At 39.1% G+C, this 16,694-nt stretch overlaps 1 protein-coding gene across 1 annotated transcript; it reads right to left on the reverse strand.

Moving 5' to 3' along the window:
* Nucleotides 1-518: 518 nt before the first annotated feature.
* Nucleotides 519-16,609, reverse strand: ADNP2 (ADNP homeobox 2). Its single transcript, XM_035318166.1, has 5 exons — nt 16,585-16,609; nt 11,069-11,572; nt 9,850-9,969; nt 5,837-5,926; nt 519-4,391 (listed from the first exon to the last, which is right to left on the reverse strand). The coding sequence occupies exons 3-5, from the start codon at nt 9,955-9,957 to the stop codon at nt 1,380-1,382; spliced, it is 3,210 nt and encodes a 1,069-aa protein (XP_035174057.1). The 5' UTR covers nt 9,958-9,969; nt 11,069-11,572; nt 16,585-16,609; the 3' UTR covers nt 519-1,379.
* Nucleotides 16,610-16,694: the final 85 nt, after the last annotated feature.

The following is a 16,694-nucleotide window of genomic DNA, read 5'->3' on the forward strand; positions in this document are numbered from 1 at the left end:
CGACTGGCTATTAATGAATTTTCGAAGCACTGTCTTACAAGCCAGCTGAAACCAAGCATATCCAGAAAAAAGAAACAGAACTGAAGACCTCAGTGTAACCACCGGTAATTCAATATACAATTTCTTCTAACCACCTAGGGATATTAAATCATACTGAACAAGATGATCTATTAGAGCTTTATACCATTCTTATGCTCTCTGTAATAAGAATAATCACTATATATATATAGTTCTGTTTCAGAAAATGAGCAATTTGAAGTCTTAATGCCACCTATTCAACCAGTTTGTGTTTGTATTATTTCTCCCTTCAAGCACTTAAAGATAGACCTAATTTGTTGGGGAAGAAGCACTGCTCAGTTACTACCTCATGCAACGCCCATTTAAAATGAAAGTAGAAATCAGATTTTTCACCAAGCTTCAGTGATACTTGGATAGGGCTTCCAGAGAAGAGTTATGTGCATGGAAGTCATATATTCCACATTATCAGAGCAATGTGACACAATCCAAAGCAGCGTTGCTTTTTGAAAAAGTAAAGAAACTAAATGCTGGTACTAAGCTTTGAACAGCATTTTAACAACCAGGTTTCAACACCTACAAAAAGGAGTAAACAGTTCTGGTTAGCAAGATCTATTTAACAGATAATAAACACAACCATTTCAAGTCAGTTAACTGTAACACTTCAGTAGGCACCCCCAGCCCCTCAAATCCCCACCACGTTAATACTAGTCAGGTATTATGAGTCACCAGACTTCACTGGCACAGGTATTATTATGACTGAGAAAAGAGAATGCCAGGAACTTTATTGCTACCAGCACATTCAGAATTTGAAGGGACCAATGGATGTAAAGGCTACAAGCAGTTCTTCAGCAGATTAAAAAAAAAAAAAAAAGTTAAAAAATTACAAGTACTGAAAAATACAAATAATCAAATAGGTGTATTTCATCTAGTTTACCTCGGTATTTTAAACATTATACATTTTATTGTTTAGAAAAGATGATGACATTGCAGAAAAATAAAATAAAATTTGTATTTAACAGCACAAAAGTTTTACATGGTGGTATAAAAAGTCTAATGGGAGCCTGGAGGAGGAAAAAGGGAAACAGAACAACAACCAAAAAAAAAAAAAATCATACTCCAAAAAAAAAAAGTAAAAAGCTAAAACAAATTCCAGAAGTGTAAATCTGAAGGTTTTAGCTGTTTCAAACACACAACTACGTGTGCCTTTCACAATAACAGTCACAACTGAATGAGACTTTCTGTACTACTGCAACCCTTCAACAGGCCAGTCTGCAAGTTAAAACAAATATTTCAATATAATAAATTGCAAAATTGTTAAGTATGCAATTATGGATTGCTTTTAGTTGTTATAAAAAGCTTGTTTACATATCTAACGCTTCACCTTTTATATTCAAACTGTGCTTAATGTTTTTTAGTTCGGACATACTGAAACCCAGAAGCACAGATGGTTTGTGATTATTTATTGCCTTTAAGCATGTATTCCTCCTTTTCCCAAAAAATGACGCCACATCAATTTTCCAAGCATACAGCAGCGACGACAGCAATTCCAACTCTTTTTTTGAAGGATAGGGCCTCTCGTGAAAGTAGTCTGTCAAAAACTGTTTCTGAGCATCATACGAATTGTGATCATATTGTTTAGGATCTACTGCTAGAATATGCAGATCCTCACTGGAAGGAATTTTCTTCATCTCAGTCCTATTCATCTTCTGTCGTTTGAAAGGCACTAGCCCTGAATACAATTCTTCTTCTGGGGATAGAGCTATGCCAGTACATAAGCTTAGAGGCTGCTGTTCCTTATTCCTTTGGTCTTCTGCAAGGAAACAGGAATCAGATAGCTTTCTTTTAAGTATCACGGAATCATGCTTTTCACCATTCACAAACAGTAACTCTTTCTTCTCAGTACGTTCAAGCTGCATCTTCACGCTTGAGTTGCTGTCTTTGGGAGCACTTCTACAACGGAGCAAATGCACAGCAATAGCTGTGAGAGTCATATTTCCAGTGTACACACCGCAACAGTGGATGCACTTGAAAGCAGGAGACTTTAAAATTGTATGTACAGTTGGCATAATATGATGCCTTTCTTTCAAATGCATTTCATAGGTTCTTTGACTAACAAATGTTCCAAAACAAAAGGGACAGGTTAACACTTTTTTGCTGCACCTGTTGTTCACTTCTGCTGCCTGAGGTTTCACTTTGATGTAAACGGGGACTAGCGTCCTCGAATTTACTCCAGCAAGCACTGCCAAATGTACTTCTCTTTCACCGATGTCTTCTTTTGGTAACACCGTACTGAAATCAAAGTGAGGAAATACAAGATCACCCTGAGCCTCGTTACCTAACTGAAATCCTCTGTTGCTATAGTCTGCATGTAACTGCTTTTTCCCATTATGAGTAGTTTTATTGTGCTCCACAAGGCTTTTTAAGTCATGGAAAGTAACTGTGCAAAACAAGCAAGCTAAGCCATGCATCAAGAGATGTTTCATGAGCTCTTCCTCACAGAGAAAACACTTACAAGAAAAACACCGGACAGTCTTCTCTGTCATCCACCTTAGAAAGGGTGCACAAGCTGCAAGTTTGTCAGGCTGCTGTGTATCCTCCATTTTTACTTCACCATGTTTGTGGGCCACTTCCATGTGTACCTCATAGACATTTGACGGGAAGAGCTCATTGCAAACAGGGCAAGTCTTCCATTGCTTAGCCTGCCTGACAGCCTGACTTGTTTCAGGACCAGGTGGGGGAGCTTGTAATGATATATTCTGAGATGTTAAAAGCACAGGCGGAGAGGGTGCACTAGCTGGTGACTGAGATAACTGAGTTACTGCTCCAGACTGCATTAGTTGGATAGGCATTTGTGGTGGAGTAACCGTTGCTACTCCACCACCAGGAGGTACAGGCAAAGTAACTGAAACTGGGGCAAGCGTGTATGTAGGAATCCCATTAACCTGCTTCCCAGTTGGAATCAACTGCCGAAGTATAGAACCTGCAGTCAAAAAAGCTGCATTTTGGGAAACTGCGGGTCTAACTGGCTGATTTACAGGGATAACTGTTGGGGCAACAGGTTGATTAAGCTGAAGAAACCCAGGTCCGACAGGCTGTCTGACAGGAACAACTCCAGGTGTGACAGGCTGATTAAGCTGGAGAACCCCTGATGCAACTGTCTGAGCCATAGGAAGGACTCCAGGACCAGTGGGTCTACTCACATTCCCAACCGAATGGTTGACAGAAAGAACTCCTGGGGCAACCGGCTGATTCACAGGGAGCACTCCTGGTGCAACCAGCTGATTCGCAGGGCTGACAGGTTGAGTCAGAGGTAATGTCGCAGCTGCAACTGGACTATTTATAGTACCAATAGACTGATTAATAGGAAAGAGTCCAGGCCCAACAGGCTGATTAAGAGGAAGAACTGCAGGGGCCACGGTTCTGCTTAGGGTCCCAACAGAATGATGAAGAGGAACAGCCGCAGTCCTGACAGGCTGATTAAGAGGAAGCCCATGAGAAACAATTATAGGCTGAGAAGGTGATGGCTGAATATTAACACTATTCTGACCTACAGGAAGATGACTGGATACAAGAGTAACATGTGATGGGGTAACAACTGGAGCAGAAGTTGTATGTGGAACACTACCAGAGGCACTTGGAACAGTCAGAGATCTGACTGTGTTCTGAACTGGTTTTGACTGCACCACAGTCTGGTTTTGATTGTTCTGTGGAAATGCAAGTTGGATGCAAGGTGGAGCTGTGATGGAACCTGCTGGGGCTGCAGGAGGCCCTGAAGATGGAGCAGGCGCAGCCGCACTTTGGGGAGGCTTTGGAGCAATATGCATTTGTTTCACAAGTCCAGGTTTCTTAATGTGTTCTGAAATCAGAGACCGAAGTTTGTTCTCCAGGTCTCTGTGTATTTCAGCTGTCAAGACATGGTACATTAAGGAATCTTGGCTGTTTGCAGAAGCATTACATTTTTTACAGTAGTGCTCAATAGAATTCTCTTCACTTTCATCAGATCTCTGGCCAAAATATATACTTATTAGGTTTTGAAAGTGGTTCATCAGAACATGTTTCTTCATATTATAATACAATGTGTCTGTAAAATTACATTTTAGACACGTGAAGTTTATGATATCACTCCTGAATTGTTTCATGCCATCCAAAATGCTGACTGTATAGTTCTGTATTCTCTTATTAGATGAATGAAACATCCGGATATGTTTTCCCACTATTTTTGGCTCAGAAGCAAATGCACATTTTGGGCAAGGAACCACAAGCTCTTGGTCCATTTCATCCTCATGGCAACGGTGCAAGTGATTCTTGAATGAAGTAAGCAATTTTGAAGAGAACTTGCATAAACTACAGCAGTACGGCTTTGTTCTGTATCTCTGCAAACAAACAAAAAACAAAAATCCACTTAGAAACTGCCATTTCCTAAATCCCTGCTACATGTTCTAAAGTAAGTCTGCTCTATCACCTGTCAAAAATGCCTTCACTATATGCATAGCATGTATCTTCTCAGTTTCAATGGAGATCTGTTCTTGTTGAAAAGCAAACTTAAAGATGACATACTTTGACATACTTAAAGGGAGAAACATTTGTGCCCACTTTCTTCCTTTGTAATTTATTAAGCCTTAAGTGGGCTCATTTCTACTCCAAGCAATACAAGCTAATTATGAAGCCATTTTTAAGAACACAGACTTGACAACTTTTTCTCTCTTATTGCAGCAACTTTGGAATAGGACACCTTGAAGGACCATCTTCTTTCCTCCCAAATCTAGGCAGCATGAAACCAGATAAGTGAATGCCATAGATCAAAGAACCAACGTTGTCTGAAGAGATAGACAAGCTTAGCATTCAAAAGACATTGCTTGGCAAATAGGATTAACATCTGGTCCTAAACCTGTGAATCCAAGTTCAGAAAAGAACTAAGAAGAACTAGAAGACAAAGCAGACAAAGGTGATGGGAGAAGGGGAATTCACTTCCTACTAAATGAGCTTGGCAGTCTGATTGATTTGGTCAGCCTGACTGTTGAAGGCTTTGTTATTAAAGGCAACTACTGTACTTGAAGGCATTAGTTCTCATTTTAAGCACAGTAAATGCAGATAAAAAATCCTGGCCATACAAATCCACCGCCATTCAATTCTAAACTATTGCCTTTTTACTAGGATGAAAAGAGGAGACCTACTACTGTTCAGAAGTTGTACAGGCCTTCCTCATGGAAAAGGATCTCAAGACTCTTCAGCAACACTCAGAAAAGACTACCTTTTCTCTGGACATGCTCCTATGCTTTATACAGGATTTCTACAATTTGTTTTGTCCACCTCAACCCTGCCTTTCTTGGAGATCCTAGCTTCACACAAGATTCTATATAAAAACTAAAAGCTGTTTCACATACACACATCTAACTGGAATGTGTTTTACACTGCAACCCTAAATCAAGGTACTAACAAGAATTTCAGCTTAATCCACTTCTACCTATGCAATCCCATTTTCATCCTTTTGAAGAAAAAAGAAGCATGTTGTGTACAAAACCACGTTAAGACTACATATCAGATGAGGCGAAAAAGGCAGAATGTTAGCATGATACATGAAATATTAATGTTCAGGGTAGTATCCTTCAAGACTCCCAACAGCATACAGAGTAGTCTTTATAACATGATAAATTACAGAAAATAACAGACAAGATTATTACCCAACAGTATTTAGAAAACAAACCTATTTAATTTTACCCATAAAAATGTATTTTAGCTTTAGTAGGACTTCTGAAATTGGTAAGATACAGCAATTCCACATGTACATCTACTCAGAATTTCTAATACAAAAACTTACCTTCCTTTTGCCCACAGACTCCCAAGGAGAGACATCACTCCATGAAGTGTTGCAAAAGTATTTTTCACCTGGGTCAAAACTTTTAAGACTCTAAAGAAAAAAATAAATATTCTGCTTTTGTAGGTCTGTTCTCAAAAACAGTTTCAATACAAAGCAAGTGAACAGGATGAATGTAAGTTCATACAGCATTCAGATACAGATTTCAAAACTCAGTTCAAAGTTACTTCTCTAACTCAACTTTGATTTATTTTACCTCAAATGACTGCCTCCTGTGATAGTGGGAATTCTGAGAACTTCAGAGTTACTTAAAATAATTTAGGAGCAAAAACATTTACACTTTAATTCCCTCGCTTCTAGCCAAGTTCAGTGAACAATGAAAGATGTTTTCTCCCTCTACCTTCTCCTTCTAAAACTGTAGTATTTCAGCATTTACTTCCATTTATTAACTTATCACTACGGTTTACTTTGCAACAGGTTTTAGTATTAAGTTTCCATAGCATTATTATGCTTTTAACTTGCAAAGACAAAGACATTCCCAGAACCTTTTCTCAAGGAGTAGCAGTATTTTTCTTAAATCTGTAAGAGTGGCATTATTATTATATCTGGAACAACCATATTAAACAACTTTCCTTACAGCGATCTTCTAAGCAATTATATTAGAACAATAAGTTCCCCAACCTTAAGTCATCTACTACTATAAAGTTCCTCTCCAATTTTCTGATGCCTACATACCTCCAAGTACAAACTTCATTAAAAAAAATAAAAAAAAATAAAAATAAAAAGATTCCTGTTTACTATGCATTTCTAAAGATCCTTGGCCAACTCCAACCATACAATAGAGTGTCTTAAGTGAAACACAGGCTATAAAACCAGGCTTAACCCACAGAACCTACTATAGTTTCTCCCCTCGCAGTCCCCTTCCCTTCCACAAACCATTTTTCATTTGAAATTTCTGCAAGATGCTTAAAGATGGTACAAAGTTTTCATTTATGCACCAAAACCTACTGGAGCAGCAGCAGCAGGTAATTAAGACTAGCTAAGATTAGCTCCCCGTCAAGAGAAGTGGAATTTATGCATCCTCACAGTTTGTGGTCAAAAACATGATGCAATATTTACAAGCAACACAGAATATAAATAGCAAAAAAAAAAAATAAAAAAATAAAAAAAATCCTGTAGCAGTCAATGCTACTTAATGCAGGCTTTGTTTGCACTAGGTTCCTGCCTGCATGGTGCTAATGTGAGCATTGCTATCTGTGCAACAGAAAGGCATGCTAGTGATAATTTGATTTAAATGAACTTTTTTCCAGGATTTAGAAAAGTGTAATCAAGTCTGCAGTAAGCTGCTTTCTAGCTTTTTCAACCTGGAAGTTGCCCCAAAGAGAATCCTGAAAAGCTCAGAACAATGAACCAACTTTTTCCATTCTAATTAAGGTGTTGGTACTATGTAAGTTTTCTTCTTAAGCTAAACACTCCTGAAAGCTCATGAACTTACAGAGAACCCTTACCCTGAGCAAGAGAAGTTAAGTTCCACTCCCTTATAACATACAGTGATTTTAAGTCTTGATAGAGAAAGACTCAAGATTTACTAACAATTGTTGAGTTAAATACACCAGAGTGAGCTTCCTTAAGTTTATGGCCTACCTGAAACTTTTTGCTTCTTGTTTGAGTACCCTCCACAAAGAGAGGCTCCTAGACTCAAACACCAGATTCTTACAACCCAGACGTGTGCTAGTAGGTCTAGATCATTTTGCAGAAATGTCTATTTTGTACAGAGAAATATTCACTGATAAAGAACCATTCTTATAACTACAACTGGTAAGTGCTGCAAATGGCTTATTCTGAATTATCAATTATTCTGAACTGATGTCCCAGAAACAGCCTGTTATGCTCTTTCCAGGTTTCTTATTTCAAGAAGGGTAGGAAAACAGAGAGGAAAACTGAACACGTAAAGGGTAACAACGGGAGAATAAAACCCTCTGAGAAGCTGGATTATTCCTGATGCACAGTGGGTATCGCTCTTTAAGTTGAAGAGAAAACGTTTTAAAACTGACAACTGTTTTCTTCTATCTGAAAAACAGTGATTGCTTTGACAGAGGAAAGAGAATGCCCAGGGTTTAAATGAAGATTATATTAAAGATCACATTACGCTAAAGAAACCAAAACAGTTTACCAAAGGAAAAACTCTGACATTACAAAGTAATCACACTTAATAGCGTTACTTTGACAAACAAATGTAATTTAGCACAAAAGGTTGTTACCCTCCTAGCAGAGAGCAATTAAGAACTTTTGAGCCTAACACCTAATCCTGCTGGTGTGAGCTAGAAAGAAATAATGAGCTGTACATGAAGTTCCTTCACTTTCCTCAAGCTACTGTGCATTGTCATGCCTTATTAGAATGGTTTAAATCCATTCTTAAGCCCAGACAAGGTCTGCATCATATCACTTTATACAGTTTCCTCAATTGTCCTGCCTCCTCAAAAGCACCGTGTCCAGAAATCCACCTTAATATTTGAAGAAAAAGACAAAAAACCTTAAGCTACTTCTCTCCTACACCATATCAGACACAATATCAGACACCCTCTTCTACTAAAAAGACAGACAGTCATCATACAAGCCACATACAAATCAAGTTCTAAAAACAATCACTGTTGCTGGTCAAGTCATAAACAAAGTTAAGTTATAAGCTTGGTTGAGAGAGAATTATTTGCAAAATACACTAAAATGCTATTTTGTGGGCCTGCATTTCACATCATTTCCAGAATCAAAATGCTCACTGGGTTCCCTGCCACCACTTTTTTTTTTTGGAAGATGAAACAAAAACGTATTTCTTATTCACCATTAAACCTTAAAGAGCCTTCAAAAATTAAGACTGTAATCAATTCCATATAAAAAAATAACAATCAAAACATGTTTACTTCAAAGGGTCAAAATAAAACAGCTTCTGAATGTTAATCTCAAAACCATATATAACACAATGAAAACAGTGTACAACAATCACTAGACAAATACACTTTCTGAGCTCTTACATTTTAGAGTTAACATTGTTCAACCACAATAACCAAGAGTGCTCCAGAATTAGATATGCATGTAGATCTTAGGTAAATGATTTGAAAAAATGCTTATGCATTTTCCAAAACAAAAAAATAAAACACCACAAAAAACAGAACAGCACCCCTACGCAGAATTAAGTTATTTTAGTACCATCACATAGAATTAATCCAAACTCTTGCCTACAGTCAATGTGAAGTTATGAACATATCAAACAGCCAAAAAAGCCCACTTATCAGCTGTTTGAAATATGCTACTGTTTAGAGTAACTGAGTTGCATCACTAATACTTGCATTTTTTCTGGTACTAGGCTTGCCAATCCGATGGCGTAAATTCCTCATGCATGTTGCACAGTACCTTCCCCTGTAAGTCGTGACAATGGCATGAAATTCACTTTGATCACCTCAGTACACTTACAGATGCTTTTGGAGATACAGAACTGAACTACAACTCAATAAGCCAAGTTTGGTATTTCTCCCTGAAGACAAGTTTTAGAGGCCTGCAGCAAGATTACGTGGATCCAACTGCTTGTTGGTTTTAAAAATTCCAGTAATTTGTATATTCTTCAGAGATTTGATTCAAGTCTTCATGTGCTGGTTATTTTAAAAGAACCATTAAAAGTTTTTGTGTAATACACAAGTGACATTTCATTAGTGTCGTGTTTTTCTTCAAGTTGTAGTTTCCTTTTGTTGAACTATTACTAGCAGAGAACAGGCAGCACCACGTATAACACATCTTGTTGAGAAATGAAGCTTCTTTCTTTAAGCCTGATGTACTAAAAAGCTAAGTTCCACACCTAGCAAATAAGTACTCATACTTAAGTAATCCTTCAAGTCAATATGCAATTTTCTTTACCCCACCATAAAGATCTAGGGCAGAGGAACATGATATATACACTAAACACTGAAACAATTTTCGAGTTTGTTTTTTTCCAAGATTGTTTTACATTATTTCAAATGTTTTACCTTCAACAACTCCCTGCAGCTGTCAAGGCCAAGATCCACAAGAATGCCCTTCACCTTTTTTCGAGCCTTCCTGATATTATCAAGATTTTGAACAGGAATTTGAAACATTTTGCACTTTTCCTGAAAAATAAATATTTAAAAAGCAATGTCATATTTGAACACGTGCACTTGCATTTAACAATATTACATTTTAACAATAGAAGTATCAACATTTAACAATAAAAGTACTAAAAAATTAAAATCTCAAAAATATATTCCTCAAAATGTAAGAGCAGAAGGTTTAAAACAAAGAAGTGGTCTCATTAATACTAGCCAGTAGCTCAATTCCTTCTTCAGGGTAGGAAGTGAGGGGGTAGGAGGATGGAATCCCTTGGTTTCTTCTCTGCTATCTAAACAAAACTTCAAGTTTCTTCTTTGAGATCTCTTCATGTCTACCTGCAAGCTATTATGTATTTTGTGGGTTTTATTGTGTGTGTTTTTGTTTGTTTGTTTTTTTTTTTCCTGGAGAACGTGAACAGAAGAATTTTAGCAAGCTGTCTTCACAAAAAATTGCCATCAGTTCTTTTATGAAAGAAGAATATCAACACTTTTTCACCCTGAATGTCACAGTGCCTAGATGAGATACTCTGATAATCTGGTATGTTGACACATCTTAAATACGACTGCCAGCAAGACCTCGAATTTCCTTTTTTCTCCTTTCCCTAAAGAAATCTGCTGCTGTATGAGCTTTGACATAAAAAAGGCTACTGCAAGATTAACTTAGTAGCAAAAAAATGTCATTAAAAACTACAGCTGTATGGCATTGATAGCTAAATATGCTAAAGCAGGGCAAATTTTTGAAATGCATATATCCTTTCAATGTCCTCCTCTGAAGCGTACACAGCTTTATTGCCTTGCCCTGCTCCAGAATTTGGATTTACACCCTATCCTAATCCCTCCAGAAAGGTGGGATAGCTGGAGGTCAAAATATAGATGAGGAAGATGACTGCAGTCAGATTGCAAAAGAGAATTTAATCTGCTCATGGTCACCTATTTGAAGGGTTGTTGCCAAATGTGTTTGTTCATCTGTCTAAAACATACCACCAGCAATAGTCTAGTACTTCCCCAACAGCTGGGCTAGGGGGGCACCATTTGTATGAAAATCTTAATTTGTGGACAAAATATACAACTGAATTCATTTAATCTGAGAAAAAAAAAAAAAAAAAGTCAAAGAACTCACATGCTATTCTTCTCTTCTTCTCCCCCCAAAGGAACGGTGTGTAGAGAGAAATGGGGAGGGAGCCCCATTTGACAGATGCTAGTCTTGTTTTCTAATCTTTATTGGCAAGAAGTCTGGAAGACATTTTGATACCACCATGGGTGTGGGTGAACAGTAACCTATACGGAAGGGAATAAATCACAGTGAATAGTCTGACATTCTACTATCAAAATCCAAGCAGTAAAATGAAGATTTGAAATCCTATTTTGAAACTAAAGTCAACAGGGTATTTGTATTCTCTGGCTAAAGCTTTATTATCAGTCACTCCATGATAGCAGGTTATGTGCACCAACCCCATGGTCTGCTGCAGATAATGACAGAGCTGACAGGATAACACCATGCTCAGATCAGCAAGAGGGAGATGTGGTTCAAAATATTAGATTCCACTGGAAACAGTTCCTTCATTTCAATCCTTCAGCTTACACACTGACGCTACTGAAGAAGTAGACATCTCGTGAGCCAAGTCTATCTCACAAAACAGAAATATTAGCATATAAAGGTTATACAGTACATCGCATCCACTTATTTCAGTTTTCTTAACCAGCAAACTTTCTGAAAAGTGACTTCCAGTCATTAATTCAAGAGAAAGACAAGTAAAAACAATAGCAAAAGAGAATCTTGAATACAGAATTATTTTCCAGTTTTCAAGTAGCTGGTCTTCAATCCAAACAGATGTGTTTCTGTACCACGTACAAGATTATTCAGCTGGTCTTTAAACAAACTGCTTGAGAGTAAGAGTTTAAGTTATTCACCTAGTGCACTTGTATCCATTAGATACAGCGATGTCCTGCCATAAAGGTCATGAAATTTCAACTTTAAGTTATCCCTTCAAGCTCTCAGATAATACCTAGATTACTATTCAGTTTATTATCCATACTCATTTTCTATGGATTTATTTCTCTTATTCTGGACAATCTTCAAGCCTTAGCTTGTACAGTTTCTACGTATAACTTCATAAACGTTTTGTCACTATGCATCCCATTCTTAACCAGCAAATTGAACACAAAAGCACTACAGTAAAATTAAACCTGAGCTACTCTAGCGAAGGAGTCTTGATCCATTTCCTATGTTGTTGAAGGTGAATTTATTTTAAATTGTTCCCAACCGTTGTTACCAAAAACTACTAATCCACCGAGTTTTCAGAGATAGAGCATTTTTTAAAGGACACAAGTTAAGAACATGATAAAAGAATCATTACAGCAGCTTATGTCCTAATCCAAACTCAATTAATGTGAACAGTTCTGAACAGGTCATTCAATCATTTCCTGGGCATTTTAGCCATTGATCTATTCCTGCATCTAATGTTCAAGTAGATAATACAAGCATAACAATATGTAAAACTCCAGTGAAGTGTAACACTAAATGTTCCCTTCCACTTCTACAACATCTACAACATTTTGGGCCCTTCACTACAAGAACTACATGGAGGTGCTCGAGCGACTCCAGAGAAGGGCAACAAAGCTGGTGAGGGGTGTGGAGAACAAGTCTTACGAGGAGCAGTTGAGGGAGCAGGGGTTGTTCAGCCTGGAGAAGAGGAAGCTCAGGGGCGACCTTATTGTGCTCTTCAGGTACCTTAAATGAGGCAGTAATGAGGTGTGGGGTGGTCTATTCTCCTACGTGCCTGGTGACAGGATGAGGGGGAATGGACTAAAGTTGCTCCAGGGGACGTTTAGGTTGGATATTAGGAAGAACTTCTTTACTGAAAGGGTTGTGAGGCATTGGAATGGGCTGCCCAGGGAAGTGGTTGAGTCACCATCCCTGGAGGTCTTTAAAAGACATTTAGATGTAGAGCTTAGGGATATGGTTTAGTGGACTTGTTGGTGTTAGGTTAGATGCTGGACTCAGTGATCTTGGAGATCTCTTCCAACCTAGATGATTCTGTGATCACGTTATAATGTAAAATCACATTAAGCTTTTCAACAAAGATCACTACTGCAGCTCTACCCCTTCCAGTAATAAGGAGTATTTTAACACTAAACAACAAGGTAACAGACGAGACAGGGTCTTACTAGCCAAAGGCAAATACTACTTGTTCACCAAGTAACTACATTTGAATATAACTTCTCTGCATTAAAAAAAGTATTAACATTTCACCTCTTGAAAGTGAGAAGTCACAACACGAAAGTTCCTGCTTGCCTTCCTTTTAGCCATATTTTTTAGAACAATACTCATTCACCCAGGAGATGACCCAGCCCGGCCTGCTATACAAAGCAGGCACAACAACAAATCACAGCCATGGTGCTCAGCGTCTTGTCCATTCACAGCTTGAAAACCTCCACAGACAAATTTTACAGACTCTCTGTGAAACCTGTTCCACTGATGGACTGTCCTCACAATGAAATGTTTTTTTCCTTATATCAATCAGCACCATTTTAATTTGTGTCCCTAAGGAAACCAGGCATCTGCAATCCAATTAAATATGAAGCTAGTATGGAGCTGGACCAAAGACGTAAAAGCAGGCCTTCCTCACACATGCAAGATGTTTCCAGAAAATTCATGCAAACCGGCAGCGAGATAGAAACCCTATTAGAAAAACCCAGAGAAGAAAATGCCACAGCGTAGCCCTTTTTAGGTATCAGATAATCTACACAGAAGCTGGATCTGCAGACATGTTCTTAGGAAGCCAACATTCACTAGCCCATTGCTCATAGAACTGTTTATAACAGCAAATTTATGAAGTGCTTACAGAATTTCATCCTTCCATATTATCTGGTTTGGAAATTCAATCATTTTTACTTTTTATACCTTCTCAACTAAGAAACTGCTTAATGAGTAACTCTGGAAAAAGAGTTGTAAAGATTGGTTTTATGAAGACAGCTTTTATTTCAGTCAGAAGCATTCTAAAAGGTTTCTTTGTCAGGTTATATTTCAGTGATACCCAGAGTTGACAAATACTAAAGAATTCTTTATTCTCATTTTAGTAAACTCATTTGAAGTTACTAAGTCAATTTTAGTTGAGAAAACAATAAAAACAATTCCATTGCTGAAAATGAAACGAGAGCAAGCAATCTATTAACTCTCAAAATCTAAACAAAAAACTCTGAATGACAAAGCAGACAGGAGGGTATGCACACTAAGAAACTGCCTCATAGAACCCAGGGTCAGCTTGGTCATGCCAAATTGTACTTCCATCAATTTTGTTTCAGTCAAGGACGATTCTGAAAAGCATACAAGCCCTCAAAGAAGTCATATCTGGATATCTGCTCAACTGTTACATGGATGGCTCCATTCCCTGGACTCTTATCTGTGCTTCTGAAATAGCCCTAACCAGATTTAGTAGTACATTGGTACCAAAGCTTATGCAGCCTTTGGAGGGGGAGAAGAAATACATTTAGCTTTCTATCAACATTTGTAGGTGTCTTAACAGCTTTGAAAGATTTAATTCCTAAAAAAAGGTCAACTGATTAGAATGGGTATTTTTTTTCTTTACTATTTCATTTGTTGTAAATTAATACTAAATTGATTACAGGGGAAAACAGATTAATAAAACCTACTAAGAGAAATTCTCAAACAAGATAACGTTTCTCAGATTTCAATTTTTATCCTAGCACAACTTGATAAAAATCTCAGGTAATATTTTTTTTTTCCTGCAACTAAATCAGAAACTTTCAGGGGTCGGGAAGTATACGTCTCTTCTAGTGACAGTAATGTTACTCTTTTCCTGGCTGTAAGTCACAAACCACTTAAAATAGTCATCTAATCCAACACAAGGATGGCCATCAATTCAGTATTTGCTAACAAAGTAGAAAGCACTGAGATATGTGATTATATAGATAACAGCATCAACCTGCATCTTATCTGCAAAGTCAAGACAAAACAAATTTGGATCACTAACTTTAGCTACCTTGGCTTAAATAAATACTGCAATTACTCTGAGAAACGGACTACATCCCTCAAGAGCAAGAAGCCTTCTTAGAGCGCTGTAGTATCACACAGAGCTTGACTCCTTTCCAAAGTCAGCAAGTCAGTATTAGCCAAAGATCAAAACCAGCAGGACACAAACTTCTGGAGGCCTGGAGCACATCTATTTCTAGATTACTCAAATCCAGCAGGGTTCATTAACACCATGCACGTGAGGAGAAGAGTCACATGCAAAGCCCAGCTATTCCAGGAAGAAGCAAAACTGTGTTCGTACTTCATTTATTGGTAATGGCATGACTCAAAGACATTTCACACCGATGCATATACAGATTCCATGGCATCGATAACCCACAACCTGAGTAATTCAGCAAGGGGACAGAACTGAAAATTATTTAAGACTGTGCTACAGGTTTCATTTGAAGGATTAAATCATTCAAACACAAACCAATTCTACCAGTGCTCATCAAGACTAACCCCAATCAAGAGATTTCCAGTGCTAAAACATAAGGCATTAGAACTGTTTTTATATGCTTTTTGTTTCTGAATATTTGCTATAGTTTTTAACCCATTAACATCCCTTAGCATTTCATTCATAATTTTGCACACACAGTAGTCATGCAGACATCACAGCTTTCTGGAAATAAAACTATCTCCAATATTCCTTTTGTCTATAAGTAATTAAAAGTTATCATCCACAGACTTTGAGACATGTAAAATCAGTTCCTTAGGTACTCCATCACTCAGTGGACAGAAACTGGAACAAAATGTGGTCCTAAGAAGCTGTTTAGGAAACACTAATCGTAAGGCATTAAAACTCTATGCTCAAAAACCTCATTACACTAATTTTAGTTCTTGATCACAGACAACCCAGAAGTCCCTCTTTCAGTCATGTGCACTGCAACATGGGAATGAGAGATTATTCTGAGACAGAAGAAACAGGTGGACATTGCTATTTTAATGAACCATGGCTGCAGTCTCCCCAAGGGACAGAGGCATCCAGCAGCCACACCAGGATGCCAAGGACCCCGGAGTCATGCCTTGCCTTTCTCCTGCTTTAGTCTTCTGCAGCTAGCTACATCCCTAGAAGCACATCAATCAACGAGTTACACCATGCTAGCACGCTGGCATTGTTTTGAAAGCCTCCGACTGGAGGACTGGGTGGGCTTTGGGGTGCCGGTAGCCAACAGGAGCCAACCTCGGGCCTGATGGGCCACAGTCCCTCTGACAGCTGCAGACTGCACCACATGGGATGGCTGGAGAGGCTTTGGCACAACAGCCTCCGGTACCTCGAGGTGCTTTGCCGGGATGTATGACTTGAGAACGTTACAGCAGCACCCCGGCTTACCTATAACAGCACCGACCTTCTCGCTGCCCAGCAGTGACCCCGGGCAGCCGGACCCCTGCCGTGCTCCCTCATCCCCCTCTCCCTGGAGAAGCGAGCCAGGGGCCAGACGGCTGAGAGGGGCCCCCCTCTCAGCCGGCATGGCATCCCCATCCAGCGGCCAGCGGGCCGGGATGCCGGCACGCCCCCGCCGCCAGCACCGCCCCCAGCTCCCCGCGCCCCCCTCGGGGCGTGCCGCCCGTGGGCTGCTCGGGCTGAGCCGCGCTGCACCTACCCGGCCGGGCTGCAGGGGGCGCCGCCGCCGCTCCGCCGCCTCACCGACGCTGCTGCTCCCGCCGCCTCCGCCGCCTGCCCGGTCGAGGGCCCGCTCCGCAGCCTCCGCCT

Source organism: Oxyura jamaicensis, chromosome 2, assembly GCF_011077185.1.
Source record: "Oxyura jamaicensis isolate SHBP4307 breed ruddy duck chromosome 2, BPBGC_Ojam_1.0, whole genome shotgun sequence".
Taxonomy (NCBI): Eukaryota; Metazoa; Chordata; class Aves; order Anseriformes; family Anatidae; genus Oxyura; species Oxyura jamaicensis.

Coding starts and splice junctions, on each gene's coding strand:
- ADNP2 (XM_035318166.1), bottom strand. CDS start 9,957: ATGTTTCAAATTCCTGTTCAAAATCTTGATAATATCAGGAAGGCTCGA. Junction 5,927..9,849: donor GCTGCAGGGAGTTGTTGAAG/GTAAAACATTTG, acceptor TTTTTTCTTTAG/AGTCTTAAAAGTTTTGACCC. Junction 4,392..5,836: donor AGTCTGTGGGCAAAAGGAAG/GTAAGTTTTTGT, acceptor GTTTGTTTGCAG/AGATACAGAACAAAGCCGTA.